This window comes from Schistocerca cancellata, chromosome 1 (assembly GCF_023864275.1).
Source record: "Schistocerca cancellata isolate TAMUIC-IGC-003103 chromosome 1, iqSchCanc2.1, whole genome shotgun sequence".
Classification (NCBI taxonomy): domain Eukaryota; kingdom Metazoa; phylum Arthropoda; class Insecta; order Orthoptera; family Acrididae; genus Schistocerca; species Schistocerca cancellata.
Genome location: NC_064626.1, coordinates 1,004,347,774 through 1,004,360,838, shown reverse-complemented (window position 1 = coordinate 1,004,360,838; position 13,065 = coordinate 1,004,347,774). Strand labels below are relative to the sequence as shown.

Below are 13,065 nucleotides of genomic sequence, written 5' to 3'. Positions count from 1 at the left end.
TAAAAGTGCGCAAGCAACCGAGCTAGGTTAATAATTGGCTCCTTTTACCGACCTCCCGACTCAGCAGGATTAGTGGCAGAACAACTGAGAGAAAATCTGGAATACATTTCACATAAATTTTCTCAGCATGTTACAGTATTAGGTGGAGATTTCAATTTACCAGATATAGACTGGGACACTCAGATGTTTAGGACGGGTGGTTACGGACAGAGTATCGAGTGACATTATACTGAGTGCACTATCCAAAAATTACCTCGAGCAATTAAACAGAGAACTGACTTGTGGAGATAACATCTTGGAGACCCACTGATAACAAACAAACCTGAACTCTGTAAGCGCAGAACAAGGAATCAGTGATCATAAGGCCATTGCAGCATCCCTGAATATGGAAGTAAATAGGAATATAAAAAAAGGGAGGAAGATTTATCTGTTTAGCAAGATTAATGGAAGGCAGATTTCAGACTACCTAACATATGAAAACAAAAATTTCTGTTCCGACACTGACAATGTTGAGTGTTTATGGAAAAAGTTCAAGGCAATCGTAAAATGCGTTTTAGATGGATACGTGCCGAGTAAAACTGTGAGGTTTGGGAAAAACCCACTGTGGTTCAACAACAAAGTTAAGAAACTACTGCGAAAGCAAAGAGAGCTTCACTGCAAGTTTAAATGCAGCCAAAACCTCTCAGACAAACAGAAGCTAAATGATGTCAATGTTAGGGTAAGGAGGGCTATGCGTGAAGTGTACAGGGAATTCGAAAGTAAAATTCTATGTACCGACTTGACAGAAAATCCTAGGAAGTTCTGGTCTTATGTTAAATCAGTAAGTGGCTCGAAACAGCATATCCAGACCCTCTGGGATGATGATGGCATTGAAACAGAGGATGACACGCGTAGAGCTGAAATACTAAACACCTTTATCCAAAGCTGTTTCACAGAGGAAGACCGCACTGCAGTTCCTTCTCTAACTCTTCACACAAACTAAAAAATGGCTGACATCGAAATAAGTGTCCAAGGAATAGAAAAGCAACTGGAATCACTCAACAGAGGAAAGTCCACAGGATCTGACGGGATACCAATTCGATTCTACACAGAGTATGCGAAAGAACTTGCCCCCCTTCTAACAGCCGTGTACCGCAAGTCTCTAGAGGAACGGAAGGCTCCAAATGATTCGAAAAGATCACAGGTAGTGCCAGTCTTCAACAAGGGTTGTCGAACAGATACGCAAAACTATAAACCTGTATCTCTGACATCGATCTGTCGTAGAATTTTAGAACATGTTTTTTGCTCGTGTATCATGTCATTTCTGGAAACCCAGAATCTACTCTGTAGGAATCAACATGAATTCTGGAAACAGTGATCATGTAAGACCCAACTCGCTTTATTTGTTCATGAGACACAGAAAATATTAGATACAAGCTCCCAGGTAGATGCCATTTTCCTTGACTTCTGGAAGGCGTTCGATACAGTTCTGCACTGTCGCCTGATAAACAAAGAGCCTATGGAATATCAGACCAGCTGTGTGGCTGGATTGAAGAGTCTTTAGCAAACAGAACACAGCATGTTGTTCTCAATGGAGAGACATCTACAGACATTTAAGTAACCTCTGGCATGCCACAGGGGAATGTTATGGGACCATTGCTTTTCACAATATATATAAATGACCTAGTAGATAGTGTCAGAAGTTCCATGTGGCTTTCCGCAGATGATGCTGTAGTATACAGAGAAGTTGCAGCATTAGAAAATTCCAGCGAAATACAGGAAGATCTGCAGCAGATAGGCACTTGGTGCAGGGAGTGGCAACTGACCATTAACATAGACAAATGTAATGTATTGCGAATACATAGGAAGAAGGATCCTTTATTGTATGATTATATGATAGCGGAACAAACACTGGTAGCAGTCACTTCTGTAAAATATCTGGGAGTATGCATGCGGAATGATTTGAAGTGGAATGATCATATAAAATTAATTGTTGGTAAGGCGGGTGCCAGGTTGAGATTCATTGGGAGAGTCCTTAGAAAATGTAGTCCATCAACAAAGGAGGTGGCTTACAAAACACTTGTTCGGCCTATTCTTGAGTATTGCTCATCAGTTTGCGATCCGTACCAGGTCGGGTTGACAGAGGAGATAGAGAAGATCCAAAGAATAGCGGTGCGTTTTATCACAGGGTTATTTGGTAAGCATGATAGCGTTACGGAGATGTTTAACAAACTCAAGTGGCAGACTCTGCAAGAGAGGCACTCTGCATCGCAGTGTAGCTTGCTGTCCAGGTTTCGAGAGGGTGCGTTTCTGGATGAGGTATTGAATATATTGCTTCCCCCTACTTATACCTCCTGAGGAGATCACGAATGTAAAATTAGAGAGATTCGAGCATGCACGGAGGCTTTCTGGCAGTCGTTCTTCCCGCGAACCATACGCAACTGAACTGGGAAGGGAGGTAATGACAGTGGCACGTTAAGTGCCCTCCGCCATACACTGATGGGTGGCTTGCGGAGTATAAATGTAGATGTAGATGTAGATGTAGAAGCTCATAAGCACAAACAGCTAATGCAATGGAGGGCCAAAGTCTAAATTGTATTGATTCCTTGGAAACTGACATGTTTCGTTTTCTGTGACTTGTGGACTTTCTTATTATCTTGTATTGATTCTTTCACTGAAAATGTATCATTGCTGAGTTTTTCAATGAAATTGTAGGGCGCCAGTTGGGACTGTATCACACTGAGACTGTGATGTTGGTTAGTTTCACATTCCACCGATTACTTTGCACGATAAATCGTACTGATGTGGAATGAGTCATTTTACACTCACAATGCAATTTAATTTATATATATGGCTACATACTGAACACTTATAAGGCTTTTTTTTAATGATGTGAGTTAGTAATTCCTGCCCACCAACTTTTACAGATTACAATAATGGAAATTCTTCTATGGAATACAATGTGTTGTCAAGAAAACGCTTTTTGGTTGCTTTAAAATGACAAGTGATCAAAAGTTTTAGTAGCAGCATTGTGTACCCCTTTGTGTGCAAAAGACAACCTTGATGTTGAGTAATGAATGCCATTGTTGCTTCTGGTAATGTGATTGTGTCTTTCACTCTTCCTACTGAACTGCAGTGGATTATTTACTACAAACTTCATGAGGGAATATATATGCTGTGAAGCAGTAGTCAGAATGCCAAACTCCTAAAAACAGTTGTCTAGAACCTGATTGTCTAGAACCTGATCGTGGAGCACCACATACTATTCTCATAGCACATTTTCTGAGCTATGAAGACTTTCTTGCTTGAAGAGGTGTTACATCAGGGCATTATTCCATATGACATTAATGAATGAAACATGCAGAATATGTCAAGTCTTCCCAAGATTTGCAATGATTCTAAGTATAAATGTTGCTGAACCAAGTTGTTTTAGGAGATACAAAATGTGCTCTATTCAGTTTAAATTCTCATCGGTATGGACACCTAAAATTTTTGAAGTTTCCACCCTATTTATTATTTCCTCAACATAACATTAGAGGAATAACACATAAAATGGATAAATGACTGAATTGGGCAAGACAGATGGCTTCTATAGGATAGAACGGGTCCGTAAGCCTCTAACAACATTAATAAAGTCCTAGTGGAGAAGAATTCTTCTTGGATAATTTTATGGCAACCCCAAATGCCTCATGGATCAACTCAGTTTCAAACTGCCTATAAACCTCAACTTCGATTTGAAGAAAAAAAGGAGACGATGATATAAACTTGAAGTGACATCTGAGACTTTTTGTACATAGTTAAGCATAAATTACTGTATGGATGCAAAAAAAAAAAAAAAAAAAAAAAACACACACACAGATAACTGTAGGGTCTATATAGTCAAGTTATGTTTCTACATTTATCAGACTCTTTTAAGACTGTGCAGAGACTTCCATGAACTGTGTGGCTGCAGAGCTGTTAACAGAATGGACAGCTATGTTCGAGATATTTTATCTTGTGTGTGGACAAATCACATTCCCTATGAATTAGTTGCATTACCATCATATTTTGTTTGCTGTACTAATAAAGTCATATAGCCGCATATAGCTCCATGTACGAGGACAAGTTCAAACTGCTATTAAAATATGTAAGCAATAACACAGGTTCAAATAAATCTAATGTATTCTTAAATGCACTGCTCATTCCATAATCCTGAGTTAATTTTAAAAATTTTTCTCTTTTTATAAAAACCCTCCACCAATGAATAAACCTGCAAACATGCTCTCCTCATGCACTTTAGTTCCTGATGTGTTTATTCTACACAGAATTGTAAGGATAAGAGAGGCTAAGAGTCTGCACCTAGTGGAGTTTGGGTAATGTCCCGAGTTATAAAAAAATATTAACTCCACAATATTACAGAAATATTGTTATTTATCAATGAAGAACATCACAGAACATAGTTAATTTTCAAGAAATCACACTGCAATAAATAAAAATAAAACAAAGAAAGGAAGAAAGAAAGAAATCAGCTGTATACTATGAGATTAAGAGGATGCATTAACTTTTCACACAGGTAAATGGACTGCTTCCTTCATGGAAGGCACTCCTCCTGCCACCACTTCTTGTATAAATAAACTGTACCTGGTCCTCAGAATCTGAATGCTCCCATCCTGTACAATTGGTGAATTTGTCCTCTTCAGCTGCACTATTTTGTGCCCCTAAGGTTTTCCATCAACATTTCCAAACTGTAGTAGTGTCTTCATATCTGGTTCCTTCTTTTGTCTCTAATACTTACACAGTATCTGTTTTCATATTTTTTTTAGAGCTCTACAATTCATTTTAATTTGTGTCCTGCAGCTGCTGTTTATCCTTTTCTTTTGCTTCTAAGTAATTAATATACATAGTTATTTGTGACTTTTTAGTAGGACTCCTCCATTTTTGAACATTCCCTTCTTTTAATTTGATTTGAGAAAGTGGAAAAACTGCATGAATACCTGCAAAGGTCCAGTGGTGTCCAAACTCTTATTTTCTGAAATACTCTATTACATTTGTGGTAGGTTTAAAGATTTCCCAGTTTCAGATCACTGGTAATCAGATTTCATTCAGTTGTTGAGCATATTTTGCTGGAAATTAATTAAGTGATGGATCGGTCACTAACGAAGGGCTAAAAGGTTCACCGCTAATTATATCAGATTCAAGTTGTTCAATTCCTGGTACTTGAAAAGCTTTTTCTGCTGTTGCATGTTCCTGGTCTCCCAAGTAAAGATTCAGAGAATTGCCAGTAGTGCCAGAACTGTTATGACAAAATACTACAACTCACGTTATTTTGTTGCAAGTTAACTGTTCTTTAATTTCATTTGGAGTAAAAAGCCACATTTTCATTCCCTCAAAAAGTCTACAGTTTTAAGTGCCAACACTTAATACAAACAATAGAAAAATATTTTTTACCTAGTGGATTGTAAATGATATTAAGTAGACTGATGGCAATATGGCTTCTTCAATTGCGGTTGTAAGTGCACTACGCCATCACATTAACATCAGCAGTCTTACAACAACATGAAATTACTCTACTTACTCTTAGCCGCCTGCATAACCTTACCATTTCTTAGCCTATGCAGTTCTAAAGAAAAGAGTCACTCACTTGAATTTTTGTCTACAGGATCTGATCCATACATAAAATTATGAAGCCTCACTTGTATAAAAAGGAAAATTCACTCAGGAAAACAGTAATTAAGAGACAAAATTGCTGACTGGTACTTACCATCAGAAAACGAAATACACTACTGGCCATTAAAATTGCTACACCACGAAGATGACGAGCTACAGTTGCGAAATGTAACCAACAGGAAGAAGATGCTGTGATATGCAAATGATTAACTTTTCAGAGCATTCACATAAGGTTGGCACTGGTGGCGACACCTACAACGTGCTGACATGAGGATAGTTTCCAACAGATTTCTCATACACAAACAGTAGTTGACTGCCGTTGCCTAGTGAAACGTTGTTGTGATGCCTCATGTAAGGAAGAGAAATGTGTACCATCACGTTTCCGACTTTGATAAAGGTCGGATAGTAGCCTATCACGATTGCGGTTTATCATATCGCGACATTGCTCCTAGCGTTGGTCAAAAGCCAATGACTGTTCGTAGAATATGGAATCGGTGGGTTCAGGAGGGTAATACGGAACGCCGTGCTGGATCCCAATGGCCTTGTATCACTAGCAGTCGAGATGACAGGCATGTTATCTGCATGGCTGTAACGGATCGTGCAGCCACATCTCGATCCCTGAGTCAACAGATGGGGACGTTTGCAAGACAACAACCATCTGCACGAACAGTTCGACGACGTTTGCAGCAGCACGGACTATCAGCTCGGAGATCATGGCTGTGGTTACCCTTGACGCTGCATCACAGACAGGAGCACCTGGGATGGTGTACTCAAAGACGAACCTTGGTACATGAATGGCAAAAGTCATTTTTTTGGATGAATCCAAGTTCTGTTTAGAGCACCATGATTGTCGCATCCGTGTTTGGCGACATCGCAGTGAATGCACATTGGAAGCGTGTATTTGTCATCGCCATACTGGCGTATCTCCCGGTGTGATGGTATGGGGTGCCATTGGTTACACATCTCGGTCATCTCTTGTTCGCATTGATGGCACTTTGAACAGTGGACGTTACATTTCAGATGTGTTACGACCCAGGGTTCTACCGTTCATTCGATCCCTGCAAAACCCTACATTTCAGCAGGATAATGCACGACCGCATGTTGCAGGTCCTGTACGGGCCTTTCTGGATACAGAATATGTTCGACTGCTGCCCTGGCCAGTACATTCTCCAGATCTCTCACCAACTGAAAATGTCTGGTCAATGGTGGCCGAGCAACTGGCTCGTCACAATACGCCAGTCACTACTCTTGATAAACTGTGGTATCGTGCTGAAGCTGCATGGGCAGCTGTACCTGTACACGCCATCCAAGCTCTGTTTGACTCAATGTCCAGGCGTATCAAGACTGTTATTACAGCCAGAGGTGGTTGTTCTGGGTACTGATTTCTCAGGATGTATGCACCCATATTGCATGAAAATGCAATCACATGTCAGTTCTAGTATAATATATTTGTCCAATGAATACCCGTTTATCATTTGCATTTCTTCTTGGTGTAGCAATTTTAATGGCCAGTAGTGTATTAGTACTCTGACAGGCATATATAAAAATAAATGACACAACCCTCGATTTGCGAATTCACAGTTCCTTTCTTAGAAAGGATGGGATACTTTGGGGACAGTTGCAAAGGAAGGGCAGCTCACACAGATCCCAGCATGAGAGGCACTATCATAAGTACTCTGCCTGACAAAAAAAGTGGTGGCTGGATGTCAAATTAACTTTGTACATGTACCTGGCAAAGTTTCATTTTATTTCCTTCTCCCCTTTATGGTGCTTCCCTTTTCTTGTCAGGCAGTGTTTTTAGTAAGTATCTGAGGAAATACAACTTTCTATGAGTTTGTATAAGCAGATAACACTAATGTGCTTACAATAAAAACAAAAGGCAACATAAAGCTTTACATTTCACCATACCGTTCTGTTGAGCGAACACTGCAGTCCATACCAACGTGAGGAAATACCACAGTAATTCCCCCTCAATAAACAGAATTATTAGCTATACCTTCTTTTCCTGTGAGCTGGCATAAAGTGGTCGTGCTATGTTCTCAATGTCAACCTGACTAGCACCGACAGCCATTGCAGTGTAGGAACCTCTCGTGTAAGGCTGAGAGCGCCAACTGGTACTGTGAGAGAAATAAATATTTTTATATATTTTCAGGGGTTTGTAAAAAAATCTTGTAAATAATAAATAAAGGTATACTTACCATACACAGAGCTTTGGTTTAGGTACAAATGGATCATTAAGAAACTTTCTCAGTATCTCCGTGCACTTTTCTGCAACTTCCTCGTGTGCTAATGTTTCCATATACTCTGCTTCTTTACCTGATATCCATCCTAGTAAAAGTGTCTCTGATACTTTGGAAAATGAGTAAATTTTACGAAACCAGCATTTACTTAAATCAGCTGAAACAAAAAATTCCCAATTGCATGAAACAATCAGTTGCACTTAAAGACTGAATGGTTTTCATCACATCTGCTCACTGGGTGTATCACATCTATACCCAAATGGCACAAAACATTTTCCTTGATATGTTGGTATTTTGAGGCAAAAATCAATCTATTAACAGCAATGACAGCTACAGTTCTGCATTAATTATCAGCCTTTATGACCTTCAAGTGAAACATGGCAGAAAATAAGTGTAGAATAAATTTGAAATTGCTTAGTGGCAAGAGTATACTTGTGGAAATCTCCCCTGCTACATGTATCAAACAACGTACCTGTAATTCAGTAAAAAACTGCAGTAAAAGTACATTAATTGACAGATACAACAGAGGAGATTTCCACTTGTGTGCTCCCATCACTAAGAAATTTTAAATTTATTCTACACTTATTTTCTGCCACCTTTCACTTGAAGATTATACAGATAGATGTATGGATGCTGAACTTTAGTTATCATAGTCACCATATTTTTGGTAAAGGTTGATTTTCACCTTGAACATTACCATGGAAGAAATATATGAGGTATGGCAATAAAGAAACTGGACTCATGCTCTGAATTTCTATTGAAAAACTTATAAAACTAAAATATTGTCTCTTTCTACATAGTCCCCTGCATGAAATCTGCACCATTCCACATGAATTTTCCACTGTTGGAAGCACTGCTGCGAGTCTTTGTGTTATGCTGTTGAGCAGGCTTGTTGCTTTTTCCTTTACTGCATTTATGGACTCAAATCTGGTTCCCTTGGGTGCAGATTGCAGTTTTGGGAAGAGAAAGAAATCGCATGATGCTAGATCAGGCGAGTACAGTGGCTGTTCCATCACTGGTTGTTTTTTGCCAAAAATCTGTTAACAGACATCTGCATCTACATCTACATTTATACTCCGCAAGCCACCCAACGGTGTGTGGCGGAGGGCACTTTACGTGCCACTGTCATTACCTCCCTTTCCTGTTCCAGTCGCGTATGGTTCGCGGGAAGAACGACTGTCTGAAAGCCTCTGTGCGCGCTCTAATCTCTCTAATTTTACATTCGTGATCTCCTCGGGAGGTATAAGTAGGGGGAAGCAATATATTCGATACCTCATCCAGAAACGCACCCTCGCGAAACCTGGCGAGCAAGCTACACCGCGATGCAGAGCGCCTCTCTTGCAGAGTCTGCCACTTGAGTTTGTTAAACATCTCCGTAACGCTATCACGGTTACCAAATAACCCTGTGACGAAACGCGCCGCTCTTCTTTGGATCTTCTCTATCTCCTCCGTCAACCCGATCTGGTGCGGATCCCACACTGATGAGCAATACTCAAGTATAGGTCGAACGAGTGTTTTGTAAGCCACCTCCTTTGTTGATGGACTACATTTTCTAAGGACTCTCCCAATGAATCTCAACCTGGTACCCGCCTTACCAACAATTAATTTTATATGATCATTCCACTTCAAATCGTTCCGCACGCATACTCCCAGATATTTTACAGAAGTAACTGCTACCAGTGTTTGTTCCGCTATCATATAATCATACAATAAAGGATCCTTCTTTCTATGTATTCTCAATACATTACATTTGTCTATGTTAAGGGTCAGTTGCCACTCCCTGCACCAAGTGCCTATCCGCTGCAGATCTTCCTGCGTTTCGCTACAATTTTCTAATGCTGCAACTTCTCTGTATACTACAGCATCATCCCCGAAAAGCCGCATGGAACTTCCGACACTATCTACTAGGTCATTTATATATATTGTGAAAAGCAATGGTCCCCTAACACTCCCCTGTGGCACGCCAGAGGTTACTTTAACGTCTGTAGACGTCTCTCCGTTGATAACAACATGCTGTGTTCTGTTTGCTAAAAACTCTTCAATCCAGCCACACAGCTAATCTGATATTCCGTAGGCTCTTACTTTGTTTATCAGGCGACAGTGCGGAACTGTATCGAACGCCTTCCGGAAGTCAAGAAAAATAGCATCTACCTGGGAGCCTGTATCTAATATTTTCTGGGTCTCATGAACAAATAGAGCGAGTTGGGTCTCACACGATCACTGTTTCCGGAATCCATGTTGATTGCTACAGAGTAGAGTCTGAGTTTTCAAAAACGACATGATACTCGAGCAAAAAACATGTTCTAAAATTCTACAACAGATCGACGTCAGAGATATAGGTCTATAGTTTTGCGCATCTGCTCGACGACCCTTCTTGAAGACTGGGACTATCTGTGCTCTTTTCCAATCATTTGGAACCTTCCGTTCCTCTAGAGACTTGCGGTACACGGCTGTTAGAAGGGTGGCAAGTTCTTTCGCATACTCTGTGTAGAATCGAATTGGTATCCCGTCAGGTCCAGTGGACTTTCCTCTGTTGAGTGATTCCAGTTGCTTTTCTATTCCTTGGACACTTATTTCGATGTCAGCCATTTTTTCGTTTGTGCGAGGATTTAGAGAAGGAACTGCAGTGCGGTCTTCCTCTGTGAAACAGCTTTGGATAAAGGTGTTTAGTATTTCAGCTTTACGCTTGTCATCCTCTGTTTCAATGCCATCATCATCCCGGAGTGTCTGGACATGCTGTTTCGAGCCACTTACTGATTTAACATAAGACCAGAACGTCCTAGGATTTTCTGTCAAGTCGGTACCTAGTATTTTACTTTCGAATTCACGTAGTGTTATGGGCCAGCATGTTGTTCTGACGAAGAATCCATGAGCAATTCTTCCACAGATCTGGTCTCCTCCGTCACACACGTTCATGGAGGGTCTTCAGAACAGTTACATAATAAGCTTGATCAACAGTCTGATCATCTGGTACCCAATCAATGTAGACAACCCCTCAGATATTGAAGAAAACAATCACCATTGCTTTCAATTTTGATTTGCTCGTGCACACTGTCCTCTTCCTAGGGGACTGAGGGCTCTTTTATTCTCTGGATCATATTGGGATATCCATGTTTTTTCACACATAATTACTTTGCTGAGGTAATCAGTGTCATTTTCAATGTTTACAAGAGTGTCAGCACAACAATCCACTCATGTTGCTTTTTGCTTATTTGTGAGGGTTCTTGGCACTACTTTAGCACAGATTATGTCCAGATCATTGTGCAAAATCTGTCTAATGGTTTCCTTACTGATGGAGGCAAGTTCTGAAATTTCTAAAATGCTCAGGCAGTGGTCTTCTCAAGCACTTCAACTGATCGTCTCCACATTCTCTTCAGTTTTCGAAGTGGAAGGATGGCTTGATTTTGGATCATCTTTGATGTCTTTCCTACTGTCCTTGAACCTCTTGACGCACTCGAAAACTTGCATATGAGATAGACATTGATCACCATAAACTTCTTTCAACAAATCTCAAGTTTCTGTGGCGGATTTTCCAAGTTTTGTGAGGAATTTGATGTTAACATGTTGTCGCACTTCAGCGCGTAGCATAATTCTGGCGGAATTCAGACATACAATCTGTTTCTAAGAAGGCTCACAGCTAGACTGGCAACCACAGCTGTGCAAAAGTTTGTACGCATGTCAGGGAGAGTCCCAATGTTATTCCCCCATCTTCTCTTTGTCATGGACAAAGCCAGAAATGCGCACTACAACGAATCTCATTTCTTTATTGTTACACCTCATATTGTGATTTTTGGGTACAGATATGATACTTCCAGTGAACAAATGCGGTGAAAACCAAGAATTAATGACCAACAACAGTATTTCACAAAGACAGAACTACAAACTTAATTTATATGACAAGAACTTCAGTAGCACTGATTCTACACCTCCAAGTGTGTTAATAAAGAAATTAGGAAAACTAACATCAAAATTAAGAAACTGTGTGCAGAATATGCAAAGTGCGATGTACTGGACGTAAGTAAACTACATCGAAACCTGCACACCAAACACGGAATGCACCTTAATTACGACGGAAAAAGTGTTATGTGCAATCACATCAGTGAAATAATTAAAGAAAGACTATTATGAAATAGATCTGTCTATCTGCTTCCTGAAAGACTTACAGGCAAAAATTAAAAAAGCAAATTTGACAAGAACGAAGAAAGCAGGAAAGAGGAGACATCAGAATATCCACAAAGGACTGCAGCAGCTACACCTGTAAATGTTAATTTAAGATCAAGGCGGAATATACCCAAGAAGGAGGATTTTTTCTATCCCCCTCTGAGAAAAGAAAAAACTTAGCATCACCAAACAAGTTAAAGATAGCATCATCAAACAAGTTAAAGATACACCATAAAACTTGCAAAGGACTCGATCAGCAAATTGTAGTAAACAAGGTAAAGTCTGAACCTCCTCACCAATGTATAAGAAAATTAAACAAAAAAATTCTTGATCTGAAAGCATACATCCATAATGTACAAGGGCTCAAAACCAAACTTAATGAATCAGAAATTTTGTTATCAAGTGCAAGTGAACTGTCAGATACACAGATATTAATTATTAATGAACATTTCATGAGGTCTTTTGAAATAGAAAGTGTTGTGGTATCAAATTTTAAATTCGTAGGTAACTTATCAAGAACATCTCACAAAGGTGGAGGTAGTTGCATATTTGTAAAAGACGAGATTACTGCTACACCTCTTGATATTTGAAATTCATATAGTATTGAAAAAGATATAGAACTGTCAGGTGTAGAGCTTACAGATCTAAATGTTTATATAATAGCACTTTACAGGTCACCCTCTGGTAGCATAGGGACTTTCTACAAAAATCTAGCACCAGTAATAGAAAATCTAAGTAAAAGAAAATCATATAGTGTTCTAATATGTGGTGACTATAACATAGATTTTCTCTCAGAAAACTCTAGCCATCTAAGCATTAAAATTTTTATGAACAGTTAGAACCTAGACCTAATGGTCAACACTCCAACCAGGATAACAAATCACAGTACCACTTGTCTGGATCAAGTAGCAAGCAATATAAATTGTACTGTATCCTCCGTCAAACTAGGATTTTCAGACCACAATGCATTAATTATTCAGGTCTGGTTGCAAAATAACAGTCACGAACACAATAAAATCACTGTACAGAGGAGAAACTT

The 13,065-nt window shown here is 39.6% G+C and overlaps 1 protein-coding gene across 2 annotated transcripts in view; it reads right to left on the bottom strand.

Annotated features, from left to right (window-relative positions):
* LOC126088950 (spermine oxidase) overlaps positions 1-13,065 on the bottom strand; it is a 110,497-nt gene that overhangs the window by 56,552 nt on the left and 40,880 nt on the right. For both annotated transcript variants that reach the window (XR_007520312.1, XM_049906873.1), the window contains exons 4-5: positions 7,824-8,022; positions 7,622-7,742 (exon numbers count right to left, since the gene is read on the bottom strand). Coding sequence is in view for 1 of the 2 variants with exons in the window: in XM_049906873.1 (XP_049762830.1) it covers positions 7,622-7,742; positions 7,824-8,022 (320 nt within the window). In the remaining variant the exon portion in view is untranslated. The remainder of the gene's footprint in view (positions 1-7,621; positions 7,743-7,823; positions 8,023-13,065) is intronic.